Source organism: Sarcophilus harrisii, chromosome 1, assembly GCF_902635505.1.
Source record: "Sarcophilus harrisii chromosome 1, mSarHar1.11, whole genome shotgun sequence".
NCBI lineage: Eukaryota > Metazoa > Chordata > Mammalia > Dasyuromorphia > Dasyuridae > Sarcophilus > Sarcophilus harrisii.
In genome coordinates, this window is record NC_045426.1 from 384,783,788 (window position 1) to 384,798,362 (window position 14,575).

A 14,575-nucleotide genomic window follows, 5' to 3' on the forward strand; every position below is an offset into this window, starting at 1 on the left:
GGAAAAGGTATATTGATCATTTTCCACCTTTGAGGTTCAACTCAAACCTTTCAATCAAATATGGTGTTATAAAGAAAAAAAATTACCTGTTAAACAGTTATCTAAACTCATTGGTGTGTGAGTAAACAATCAAACAAAGCAAAGCCTCATAGTTTCCTCATTAAAGATTAGGACTAATCCTAATGCTTGAGTCCACAGAAAACCATTAAGTTATGTATTTGGAAATCTTTATCACTCTGTTGCTCCAGGGAATGACTGAACTTTAATCCTGATATAGTCCTCATGATACTCCTGCGCAGCTGACAAGGTTTTAGAAACATTTGCTAAATATTAACATTCTGATCTTTGTCAGATCATAACTGAAGTATAATTTTCCTCTGACATAAATAGTAAAGCCATACTCATTTCAAATTTTAAAAATTCAGTTGAATTAATAAATGTCCATTAAATGAATAAGCCTGTAACTATACATTCTAGGTTTTGTTTTTTTTTTCAACTTGTTCATTGAAATTGGTTTCAGAGCCCATGTTGAGAAGCCATCATATTAAATTGAATTTGAGGATAAAGCATACTGTTTGTTTCTGGCTGGGATTTTTTAAAAATCACCAATGAACTATGGCATAGCACAATAAGTGGATCATAGTGGTTCTTACCAATATATATGCTAACAAGCATCCATATATCATGGATAGAATTAGTTGCCTAAAGGAAATCTTGCCATATGATTTAGAGATCAGAAATAACTGTTCAATAACTCTAATAATACACATCAGATAGTGTACAAAACCCATGCTTGTCAGAAATATCTGCCAGTATGATAGGAGAGATCCAGTGCCTAATCCAAAATTAACAGATGACACAAGAAGGACAGCAAATGGCACAAAAAGTATAGAAACTCAGAAATGCATGTATAATATTGTATAATAACAGCATATTTTATCTTTTAATGCATAAATATACACAATTTTTAAAAGTTAAAATAAGTAAAAAATATATATAGTTTACAAAAGGCACATAACAGCCAGCAGATGACACGCAAAGGTTCCTACATTTTACATAGATTTTTCCATATGGGAGGAGAGGGTATGCTGAGTCCCTAACTCCACAAAGTCAAAATGATAACTGCACTTTGTGTCAAGTGTTATGTACCTACAAAGTAATATAAAGCATGATCTCTGTTCTCTAGGAACACAAATTCTAGTTGGAAAAACACAATGTAAATATAGGATCACATATCTAAAATTGAAAGAGACTTCAAACAACATGTAGTTCATCTTTTCCCCTACTTTCCTTCAAATAAGAAAATTCAGACCTAGAATAAGTGACTTGTTTAATGTCATATAGGCAGTGGGTATAAAGGCAGAATTTGAACTCAGGGTCTTCAAGTTCCAGAGTCAGTACTCATACTCCTAAACACTATTGTCTTTCTTCTAATATAATATGAAGAGTTAACAACAAAGTTAAAAGAAATAATGTCAATATAGGAGATATCCCTGGGTGGAATATCATCCATTGCTTGATAAGTATAGAAAATGAATATTATGAGTTCAAAGATCAAAAATCTGGTAGTTATTTTAACCTGGAAAGGCTTTATGAAGACCATGAGATTTAAATTGGGCCCTGGAAGTTTTTTTATGCCACCTTGATATATTAAAATCATGATGGGGAAAATCATGATGTGGAAGGGATAACGTAGGTGATCAAAAATATTTATTTATTGATAGATTGACTAAATAGCATCATGATATGCTAGAAAACACATTTTTCCCTGAAGTTGGAGGATCTGTCTGCAAACCTTGCCTCTCACACTTTCTACCAGTATGACCTTTTACAAATTACATAACTACCGTTGGCTTCACCTCCCTCATTTGTATAATGAAACTTGTTGAACTAGATGGCAGTCTGAGTTCTCTTCACTCTAGTTCATGATCCTATGATCCTTGATATTTTACAATGTATTTTCTTTCTTGTTGCTATAATGTGACTCTTTTCTAAATTTACTATTTACAGGACATGTTTAAAGAACTCATTTATGAAGAATTTCTGGAACCCAAACCATATTTTTTTTTATACTGTTTTTCCGCCCAGCATCAGAAATACTAATCTGAGTTCTTTTTCAATTGCAGGAGCCTTCATGATTCCATTCCTCATTCTTCTAGTCCTTGAAGGAATTCCATTGCTTTATCTGGAATTTGCCATTGGACAAAGGCTAAGAAAGGGCAGTGTTGGTGTCTGGAGCGCTATTCATCCCACCCTTAAGGGAGTAGGTAAGTCATTAGAATTTAAAATGGCCTTAGCAGGTCAACCAGAGAGGGAATGTGCAGCTTTTGTTTCTATTATGTACTTTCCATGTAGAATTTGGTCATCATATTCAATCAGTCTTAAAAGCTTTTTTAGACACTGCAAAATGATTTGTTTTGAATAAAAGGATCAATTTTATGTTATTCAGTATGACTATGGAAGTGAATTTGGTTTTATTTGGGGATGTCAAAGATCAACTCGGGATATATTTGCACTATGTTGTCCTTGCCAGGTACCTGGAGTGACCCAGTGATCAAAAGCACCTTGCCTATAGTTACTTAATACCTATCTTTGTGATACTTTTAGAGGTCATCTGGTCTAGTGTCTTGCATGGTACAGGAATTCCCCCCTCTAAAACATCTCTGACAGCCCTCTAGCCCTGTTTTGAATGTTTTCAGAGAATGTAACTTTTGCCTCCATGTCTGCTAGTTTTTCATTGAGATTTAAATAATTATAAAACCTGAGCAAGACTTTATTGTCTCCTTCATTAATGGAATGGATTGTCACTTCCCCAGAATTAAAGCAGGTACCCAACAGTGGCATTCAATAGAACAAAAAAAAAAAATTATAGACATACCCATCCATTGCAGAGATAATTTTTGATTAGTAACTTGGAGGAAAAATGTGCTTGCTTGCTCTAGTCAAAGACATTTATTTCTCACACAAAGGCTCCATGTCTCAGCAGCAGGATGACCTAAGCTCTGATTCAAGATTCAATAAACATTTACTAAGAATTTAGTTTAGTGCTGTACACTAAACTGTTTAGTGCTAAGTACATAATATTCAGTTTTCTCAAGGAGCTTGTACTGCTGATGGGTATTTGGGAGGAGGGATAGGAAGGAAGGGATAGGAGACATTATATATGCACAAATAAGTTTGATATTAAGTAGACAGTGAGGAGGAGGAAGAAAAAAGACAAAATGTTCAAGGGTTATTTGAAGAAGCCAAGACAACTTTTACTCTGAGGGTAAGGGATGGGAGAAGTCTATAAGTCAGAGATGATGATGAGGTGAAATAGGGGCATCCTGCATGAATGTATAGAGAACTGAGGATGTTAACTTGGGAGACAATTTGTAGACTAGTTTGAATGGAATGTAAAGTTCTTAATGGCACGACAGGTTCTGTGATGCTAGATTATGGATGTGCTCAAATTCCAGGCTCTTCTGCTCTTATTGTCAGAATTCATTCCATTCCACCAAACTGCCTTTCTAAATGCTTCATCTGGGGATCATCTGCATGGTGATCCTGGCTGAATTTATAGGAGGTGAGGAGATCACAGAGGTAAAAGAAATAAGCTCCATCCTTCTGACATCATTCTCTACTTTCTCCTTTGCTTCAATCTATGATGAATTGGTGACCCTCCTCTTTGACAAGATCTATTCCTAAATATGCCATCTTGATTCCATCCAATCCTCTCCCTTCTTTTCTAGTAAATTGCTCCTAACATCATCCTCACTTTCTTTTTAATCTTCAGTCTCTTACTATCTATTGGTTATATCTCCTCCATCTGTAAAAAACCCTCCTTGATCTTATCATCCCTGCTATATATCACCCTTTAGATCTCTTTCCTTTCTTAAAATCCTTGAAAAAAGTTGTCTATACTAAATGTCTCCATTGCCTTCACTTTTCTCTTCTAAATTTTCTTCAGTCTGGCTTGTAACCTCCTCATTCAATTGAAACTGTCCTTTAAGCGAATATAATAAAGATGACAATACTATCTAACTAATCTACTTAGTGCTATACCAATCAAACTCCCAAGAAATTATTTTACTGACTTAGAAATTGACTCCAAAATTAGAATGACTCCAAAATTCATCTGGAAAAACAAAAGGTCAAGAATTTCAAGGGAATTAATGAAACAAATAAACAAACAAACAAACAAAACCAAATGAAGGTGGCCTAGCTGTACCAGATCTAACACTATATTATAAAGCAGTGGTCATCAAAACCATTTGGTACTGGCTAAAAAATAGAGCAGTTGATCAGTGAAATAAGTTAGGTTCACAGAACAAAATAGTCAATTACTATAGCAATCGAGCATTTGACAAACCCAAAGACCCCAGCTTTTGGGGTAAGAATTCACTATTTGATTAAAAACTGCTGGGAAAATTGGAAACTAGTATGGCAGAAACTAGACTTTGACCCACACATAATACTATATACCAAGATAAAGTTGAAATGTGTTTATGATCTAGACATAAAAAATGATATAAACAAATTAGAAGAATATAAGATAGTTTACCTCTCAGATCTATGGAGTAGAAAGGAATTTGTGACCAAAGGAGAATTAGAGATCATTATTGATCAGAAAATACATAATTTTGATTATATTAAGTTAAAAAGTTTTTGTACAAATAAAACTAATGCAGACAAGATTAGAAGGGAACAATAAACTGGGAAAACATTTTTGCATTGAAATGTTCTGATAAAGGCCTCATTTCTAAAATATATAGAGAATTGACTCAACTTTATAAAAATTCAAGCCCTTTCTCTTTATATTGGTTATCTTCCATTCTTCTTTACCTCCATCCCTTAAAATCCTCAGCTTTTTAAAGGATCAGTTTAAATGGCAACTTCGGTAGGCTGTGAATATCTTCCCTTCTCAAGTTGATTTCCATCTTACTCTTTATGGATCATTTGTGTTCTTATTTATTTGTTTTTCTCCTTCAACAGATTTTAATTTCAGTGAAAGCAAGAACCTTTTTTGCCTTTCTCCTAGGACTCAGCACTAAGAACATTGTTGTTGAGTAATTTTTTTTTTCAGTCATATTCTACTTTTTGTGATCCCATTATGATCCCATATGATGCCATTTTCTTGGCAAAGATACTGGAAGGATTTGCCATTTCCTTCTCCAGTTCATTTTATATATGAAGAAACTAAATCAAATCAGGTTAAATGATTTGCCTGGGGTCACACAGCTAGTGAATGTCTGAGGCCAGATTTGAACTCACAAAGAGGAGTATACCTAACTCCAATCCCAATATTTTATCTACTGTGTCACTTACAAATACTTTTTTCTGATAGACTACAAATTTCTGAATCAACCTATCTTAGAGACAATAGGGAATTACTGAAGATTTTTGAATGAATTGGCCATGTCTTAGGAAAATCATTTTGCCAACTGTGTGAATAATGCATTAGAGATGGGAAAAACTGGTGCAGGAAATCCAGTTAGGTGGCTATATTAATAGCCCAGTTTAGAAGCAATATAAATATTGATTAAGATAATAAGGTGAATGGTGATAAGGGAAGGAAAGTGAAATAGATTATGTACATATACTCAACAGGATTTATCAAGAGATTTGATAGGCTAATACCTATCTAGTTAGAAGGTGGAGAAAGAGAAGAATCAAAGATGATTTTAAAGTTTGAAAAGTCTGAGTAATTGAGATGATGATAGTAGTGAGTACTATTACCAGGAATAGGAAAGTTCAGAAGACATGCAGGTCTATGGAAATGATGAATTTCCTTTTGGGTATATTGAATTGAGATGGAAATTCTAAAAGCTAAAGAATGGAAGCTTCCTGAAGACAAGACAACTTGGTTTTCATCTCCAGTAACAAATACAGTGCTTTCCCCAGACTTGGTACTTCATAGATGTCTGAATTGAATTGAAAAGAAATTGCTGTAGTTACACATGCTCAGTTTTACCATTATAGTTAGTGACATAATAATAATAACAGCAACAACTAATGATAATAATATGAATTGTAAAGTATTTTATCTTTTTTAGAACTTTTACAAGACCATTTTTTTCATATGAAGTTCTTATGAAAAGACAAATAACAGTGTAAGAAAATGTATAAATGGTATCAAAAGGATAGTCTGGACCAAAGGTATCAAACAAAGGTTAGCCTCCAACACTTCCCAAAACAGATGAAAATGTTACTGAGAAATATTTAACAAAATAAATAAAACACAATAGATAATGTTAATGTATGGTTTTCTAAATCAGCATGTATTTTGCAGGGATCCTTCTCTTTGGTTTACTGGTCCTGTTTCTATTTGAATTTGATACCACTGGTGCAGACCAAACAATGCTACAGGAATTTAGAGAAAGGAGAAATTTTTGTGTGGAAGAGTGATAAGAGGAGACTTAGAAGAATAAATGGAATGTAAGCACCAAGAATGAAAGGGGAAGGACATTCCAGGAAAGGGGACTGGTTCTAAGAAAGGAAATATATTAGGTTGTGGAAGACATGGGGTGGGGGGGAAACAATGAGTAAATGACAAGTTATTATAGATGAGTCAAGTAAAAAGATGAAATTGGAGAGGTACTTTATTCTTGATCCTAAAGGTGATGGGGAACAATTGAAGGCAGTTGAAAAAGAGAATGATATGATAAGAGCTACATTTTTTAGGAAGATGGAAGGGATAGATATGAGAAACATTAAAAGAAATTGAAGCACTTAAGGACAAAAAAGACTATGGGAGCAAGGGAAAACAAAGCATTAAAAATGATTCATTTTTTTTTTTCATGCCTGAAGGTTTGGGGAAAAGAAGATCCTATTAGCAGTACCCATTTACATATAATTATGGTTGGTCTAATTATAAATAATATTTATAAATTCTTTAAAACTGATCCCTAAGAACCAGAAGTATCCAATACTTTTTAACCTAATTAAACTATTGAGCATAATGTAACATAATAAAATTGGTCCTTTTATTTTATTCTATAATTTATGCTTTTGCTACTGGCTCTCTCCTTCCTCCACCTCCAAATTAGTTTCATTGATAGTTTTACTGTATCCTTACTTTGCCAGTGAAGAGCCACCCTCCTGGTATTTTTGGTATTCTGGGAGGAAGGAGCAGGAAGTATATGGGGGAAAATCTAAGGAATGTAAAAACAACAGACAATACAAATTTATATAAATGTTTTTAAAAATAAAACTAATGTATACAGGATTAGAAGGGAAGCAATAAACTGGGAAAACATTTTTACAGCTAAAGGTTCTGATAAAGGTCTCATCTCAAAAATATATAGAGAATTGACTCTAATTTATAAGAAATCAAGCCATTCTCCAATTGATAAATGATCAAAGGATATGAACAGACAATTTTCAGATGAAGAAATTGAAACTCTTTCTAGTTATATAAAAAGGTGTTCCAAATTATTATTGATCAGAGCAATACAAATTAAGACAACTCTGAGATACCATTACATACCTGTCAGATTGGCTAAGATGACAGAAAAAGATAATGATGAATGTTGGAGGGGATGTGGGAAAACTGGGACACTGATGCATTGTTGGTGGAGTTGTGAACGGATCCAATCATATTGGAGAGCAATTTGGAACTATACTCAAAAAGTTATCAAACTGTGCATACCCTTTGATCCAGCAGTGTTTCTATTGGGCTTATACCCCAAAGTGATATTAAAGAAGGGAAAGGGACCTGTATGTGCACGAATGTTTGTGGCAGCCCTTTTTGTAGTGGCTAGAAACTGGAAAATGAATAGATGCCCATCAATTAGAGAATGGCTGAATAAATTGTGGTATATGAATGTTACGGAATATTATTGTTCTATAAGAAATGACCAGCAGGATGAATACAGAGAGGCTTGGAGAGACTTACATGAACTGATGCTAAGTGAAAGGAGCAGAACCAGGAGATCATTATACACTTCAACAACAATACTACACGATGATCAATTCTGATGGACGTGACTCTCTTCAACAATGAGAGGATCCAAATCCGTTCCAATTGATCTGTAATGAACAGAACCAGCTACACCCAGAGAAAGAACACTGGGAAATGAGTATGGACCACAACATAACATTTCCACTCTTTCTGTTATTGTTTGCTTGCATTTTTGTTTTTTCTTCTCAGGTTATTTTTACCTTCTTTCTAAATCCAATCTTTCTTGTGCAACAAGATAACTGTATAAATATGTATACATATATTGTATTTAACATATATTTAACATATCTAACGTAACATGTATGGGACTACCTGCCATCTAGGGGAGGGGGTGGAGGGAAGGAGGGGAAAAGTTGAAATAATAAGTTTTTGCAAGGGTCAATGTTGAAAAATTACCCATGCATATGTTTTGTATATAAAAAGCTATAATAAAATAAAATAAAATGGAAAGTCTTTACTGACTGCAAAAAAAAAAAAAAATAACCTATTAAATTCTGAAATGTACAGGATGTACTAAAAACTTTAGTATACTTTTAGAGTTTTAATTGCTTAATACTGCTCTAAGACTTTTGGGATACCCTGTATATTATATATCTTTTCCCATATAGTATCCCAGAGGTCATATATCACCTTATCATTGTTTTGACTATCGAAAAGCAAATTATGTTTGGTTTAAGTAAATAATCTTCATTTGCCTGGCATAGTGCCTTCAGACATAGCAGGTTATAAATGTTTGTTTATTTGAATTGAAGTAGATACATTTCATCATAATTCATAACTCTTCCTCTTTCCCTCTAGGCATTGCTTCCATGTTCGTTTCCTTTATGGTAGGCTTGTACTACAATACCATCATTGCCTGGGTCATGTGGTATTTCTTCAACTCTTTCCAAGATCCCTTGCCTTGGAGCACTTGCCCACTCAATGAAAACAAAACAGGTAATAGCCAGGGCCTTTGGTATTAGCTGGAGCTACTCCATTATTGCTTGGTTTTCAATGATAAATGCAACTATGTGTCACTTTAACCCATGGAAGTGCAAAATGGAAAAACTGGAATAGAAACCAAAATGTGTATCTTAAATGCACTGAGCAGAGTGAGATTACATGGGAGCTTATTATTTAAAGGAATTTTCTGTTGAGTCTTTTAATGAAATGCTTTCCATTTTAAATGAAGAATGAGATAATATATTTAAAGTATTTTGCAAACTTAAAGCAGTATATAAATGCAAGTTATCATCATCATCATTATTACTCCTTAATGTTTCAATTTCATGGATGTATATTTTGGAATTTAAGATATGTTTAAAATACAGCATACCTAGTATCGACACGAAATGAAATAGAACTTCTGTTTGTGTGTGAACTTTATTCTTTTTTTTAAATTACATATTAAAGAGGAAAAAATCTAAGGTCATAGAATCTTACTTTTAGTGCTAGAGAGCTAGACGGGACCTTAAAATTATCTAATCTAATCCCTTTATTTTATTGTTGAGGAAACTGACACCTGGAAAAATGAAATGAATTTGCTTAAGATCACACAGGTAGCAGAGCCAGAATTTAAAATTAGGAACACTCATTCTAGACTGAATATCCTTTCCACAACAACCTGTTTCTTCCTTATAATTTCCAGATGGAATCACAGCCTGAAATGGAGATTTTTTATGAGGCCAATTGGTACTGTAGTTAAGTGTGCTAGTTTTGGGGTCAGCAGATCTGGGTCCAAATCTTAGCTTTACCACTTCTAACTGTGTAACTTTGAACCAGTGGCCTAAATCTCATTGGATTTCAATTTATTCATTGATTGGATAGTCACATTAATACTACCTTCCTCTCAGTGATTATTGTGATGAAAGTACTTTGTGAGCCTTAAAAGAAGTGTAGAAATATGTATTACTAAGAAGAGAAGGAGATTTTAAGCTCCTTGAGGAGAGGATCTGTTTTTTATCTTTGCACCCACCAGTGTCTAACATAGAGTAGTCACCTAATAAATGATTGTTAGATTATTCAACTGGAAGATCCTAGTTAATAAGTAAGTTTGTGCCACATACCATCTTCAAAAATAATTATTTGAAGTAATCTGTTCTTGGTATGCTATTAGGTACTGCATAAAGCAAATTAATTGAACAGTTCCTGGCCCTTAGAATTTCATAGTGAGAAAGTACCCATTCCCTAAGTATAAAGCAGTTGTTTGTTTGTTTCTATCTACATCAGAATAGTACCATGGATTCAAAACTCCCTCTAGGTATTGCTTCCATATTTGTTTCATTTAAGGTAGCTTTGTACTACAACACCATCATTGCTTGGGTCAAGTGGTAGTTCTTCAACTCTTTCCAAGATCCCTTACCTCTATCTGTGGATTCAATATTCTTATTGAAGCCTTTTCATCAGGGCTTGTAAGAATGTGGTAATTTTTGGAGAACTTTAGCTCCTTTAAACAGTATTTGAAATTATCTTTCATGATCATGCCCCCAGGTATCATTCTCCAAAACCCAGCTCAATACAGAATTCAGCATGAACTATCCTTGTCTTACACCCTATTTAAAGGGACCTATTAGTTATTGTTCATCTCACATCTGTTAAAAATTCATTTCACAATCAGGCTCCAGTGTAGATAAATTGACTTACAGCCTTTCTCTCCACTTTACTTTGTACCCTCTTGTCTTCACTGAAAGAACTGAAGGGCAACGAAAAGAAGGTGAAGAAAATGGTTCAATGGAATTCTACATACATTGAGCTACATTTCACTGTCTTTAGGACTTTTTCTTTTTCAAGTAGGGGTGGGAAGGCAATCTGGGTTGAGTGACTTGACCAGGGTCACTCAGCTAGTATGTGCCTGAGGTCATATTTAAACTCAGGATCTCCTGATTCCAGAGCTGTTGCTTTATCCACTTTGCCAATTAGCCTCATTCATCTTGACTGAAAAGTCCCTCCAGGAAGCCAGTTCCCGGGAATTCTTCTAAGTCTTGGATGATGGTCCAGTGGCTTTTTCCAGAGAGAAAAGCTACCAACATTATCACTAATTTCCAATTAATTTACTTACTGCAGAGCAAATAGCAGAAAATTTGCTAAACACTGTTTTGTTCCCACTTCAGGTTATGTAGAGGAATGTGCCAGGAGTTCTTCAGTGGATTATTATTGGTATCGAGAAACTTTAAATATTTCTACCTCCATTGATGAGTCAGGAGATATTCAGTGGTGGATCTTGCTGTGTTTGACATGTGCTTGGAGTATCCTTTATGTGTGTACCATCAGAGGCATTGAAACAACTGGAAAGGTATTCAGATTTAAAATCATTGGTGTGATACCTGGAGCTAGAGGGAGGGAAAGAAAAAGATGGAAGGGATAAGAATGACTTCTTTTAAAACCTCAGCCTCTAGGTTAGAGATTATAGATTGGGAGCTGAAAGGGACCTTAGGTAATGGTGATGGTGGTGGTAGTGGTGGTAGTGGTGGTGATTTATATAGTGCTTTAAGGTTGGTAAAACATTTGGCAAATGTTATTCATTTTAATTCTCACAACACCTCTGGGAAATAATAGTGATTACTAGCTTCATTTTACAACTAAGAAAACTGAGGCAAACAGGTTAAATTACTTGTCTAAAGTCATACAGATAGTGACTGTTGTGGGATTAAAATTCAGGTCCTCCTAAATCCAGCACTTTATCCACTTTGTCACCGAGATGCCTATAGGAGGAAAGTGAGTCCAATTTACTCATATAAAGATGGAGAAACTGAGGCACAGGAAGGCTAAGTGACTTGTCTATGTTCATAGATCTAGTAAGTGTTTGATATAGAATCTATACTTGAGTCTTCTTGGCTCTCAGCTCAGTGCCTTGCCCATTACTCCCTATTTCCTCGAGAAATGATCAAACAGCATACTGGTGAATCTAAAATTAATGGGAAATTACTATTATTATTATTAGTACTACTACTACCATCACCATCATTGCTACTATTACCACTATTACTACTATACCACTACTACCACTACCACCACTATTACTATTACTATTACTATTACTACAACTACCACCACCACTACCACCACCACCATTACTTCTAACTAATGTTTATGTAATACTTTAAATTTTACAAAATATTTTACATTATATTATCTCATTTGATCCTTACAACAACTCTGTAATAGTAGTGTCATTATTATCCTTTTTTTTTATAGAGAAACTGAGCCTCAGAAATATTGCTTTTTTTATTGAAGTTTTTTATTTTCAAAACATATGCAAGGATAATTTTTTAACACTGACCCTTCAAAAACCCTGTGTTCCAATTCCCTCCATTTCCTCCATTCCCTTCCCTAGATAGCATGTGATCTAATATGTGTTAAGTATGGTAAAAATATATGTTAAATCCAATATAGGCATACATATTTATATAATTATCTTGCTGCACAAGAAAAATCTGATCAGGAGTTAAAAAAAAAAGAGAGAAAAAATAAAATTCAAGCAAACTAGAACAAAAAAAGTGAGAATGCTATGTTGTGAACCATTCTCAGTTCCCACAGTCCTCTCTTTGGGTGGCTCTCATTATCACAAGATCGTTGGAACTGGCCTGAATCATCTCATTGTTAGAGCCACGCCTAAGAATACTGTGATTTATCCAGAATCACACAACCAGTTAGGGTGGGGAGCAGGATTCAGCTTTGTAACCCTGGGCAAGTCACTTAACCCCAATAACTTGCCAAAAAAAAAAGAGATATTTATCAAGTGTTTACAATGTGCCAGGCATTATGCTAGACATAGAATATCAAGCTTGCCTTAAGAAGCTTACATTCTATGAAGAGTGATGTGGTTAATGTAGATGATGGGAGACACCAAAAATTGGGATTTGGTGATGTGAAGAATTCACAATGGCCATTCTCTTTGGCAAAAGGTAGATTTGTTTAGGGAAGAATTTACAAACAAAATGAAAGAATACAATAGATATCAAGAATGGTAAATATGAAATAGAATTGGGAGAGCATATGAAAGACAAGTTTCTCAGTGGAACTTATAATTATCCAGTAGAAAGGGAGCATCCCATGAGGTTGGGGCATGTTGTTAGCTGGCAGATTAAATCCTGAAAGGGATTTAGCACCCTATAAGAGTTAGCTGAAAGGAGAAGTAAGGTTGGAAAGCATAGTGGAGTTAGGGGAGATACCACATGACATGGAGATGGAGGTAAGGAGAAAGATACAGTCCTGGTGGACTGACCCAAAGGAAGGCATCAGTCATAGGATGCCAAATAAATAGATTTTATAGGGAAAATTTAACTTTAGGAACATGACTGGGATTTCTGATAGGGCATGGCAAAGTGAGACTGCTGGAGATCTCTACACAGGATGGGTCTCAGGTGTTTGACATAACTTGGATTTCAGACTGGACAATCTCCCCAAAGGGTGGGACCATGGAGCTAAATTGATCTCTATCAGAGCCTTCTCTCTGCCTGCCTCAGGGATTAATTTTTATTAATTCCTCTGCTAACCATACTTAACATTAAAGATCTCATCAGAGAAGAAACATTTTGAACCCATAAATACAAACAATATGCCAGGTAAATACACAGTAAGGGGCTCCCCCTTTACAATGTGCTACTGATTGTGGGTATAGGGTTAGGTGGTTAGGCTTCAGGAAGAAGATGGCACTTGAGCTGAGTTTTCACAGAACTCAGGGATTCTCTGAGACAGAGATAAACAAACAGGAAGAGAAAGTGTTCCCATGGAGGAACTGGTCTATAAAAATGGGTCTGGCGAAATTGAAGAGTGTGTAAAGGATATTAATGTGCAATAATGATGTAATAGGACTCTTTGGTTTCCTGATCTTTGTGAGGAGGCTTGCATCAGAAAATCCTGAATCTCCTGATGACCCCTCCCCACCCTTTCACCTGGTCTAAGGAAACTCCTAAAATAATCCCCACCTCAATTCACTTAAAGATTCTGGTCTTTATTGACCTGGAGATTATTCTTTCAATTCATCCAGAGATCACTCCCTAGCCCGTGGGCCATAGAAAGCTAAATAAAATTGAACCCTGTCTCCCCAATCTTTACTACCTTCTAATCAGATGCCCACTGAGAATTGCTCAGTGAAAATAAAGCCCCTTTTCCAAATCTCACTTGGAGACTGGGACTGTGAATTCTTTTGCAAAATCTGTAACAAACACGGTTAGGGTATCTCACCCTCAACAGAAACCTGGAAAAAGTAATTGTTTAGTGGTTCACTGGTGTCCAATTCTTTGTGATCTCATCAACTCACCAGTCTTTTCCATCTTTCACTATGTATCTCAAAGTCTTTCCAAGTTCACGTTCATTCCTTTCACAATTCTATCTAGAAGCAGACTGTGAAAGAATGTAAATAACTGAGAAACTTGTATTTTATCCTAAAGATAATAAGGGATCACTAGAGCTTCTTGAATGGGATAGTGACTTGATCTGGCCTTGCTTTAGGAATATTAATTTGACAGCTATAAGGAAAAAGATTAGGAAAAGGAGAGTATGAAAGTGAGGAAGCCAATTAAAAGACTTCTTGTGATAGTTCAAGTGAAGGGTGATAAGGTTCTAAACCAAAGTGGTTGGGTATATGAGTAGAGGGAAGGGAAGGAGTGGATGCAAAAGGTATTTTTAGAAATAAATTGACAAAACTTGGCA

General features: G+C 35.0%; 1 protein-coding gene across 1 annotated transcript in view; it reads left to right on the top strand.

Annotated features, from left to right (window-relative positions):
• Positions 1 to 14,575, top strand: part of SLC6A19 (solute carrier family 6 member 19) — a 53,015-nt gene that overhangs the window by 19,582 nt on the left and 18,858 nt on the right. Inside the window, exons 2-4 of the mRNA XM_023495901.2 lie at positions 2,127 to 2,267; positions 8,741 to 8,878; positions 11,032 to 11,213. Of these exons, the coding sequence (XP_023351669.2) occupies positions 2,127 to 2,267; positions 8,741 to 8,878; positions 11,032 to 11,213 (461 nt within the window). The remainder of the gene's footprint in view (positions 1 to 2,126; positions 2,268 to 8,740; positions 8,879 to 11,031; positions 11,214 to 14,575) is intronic.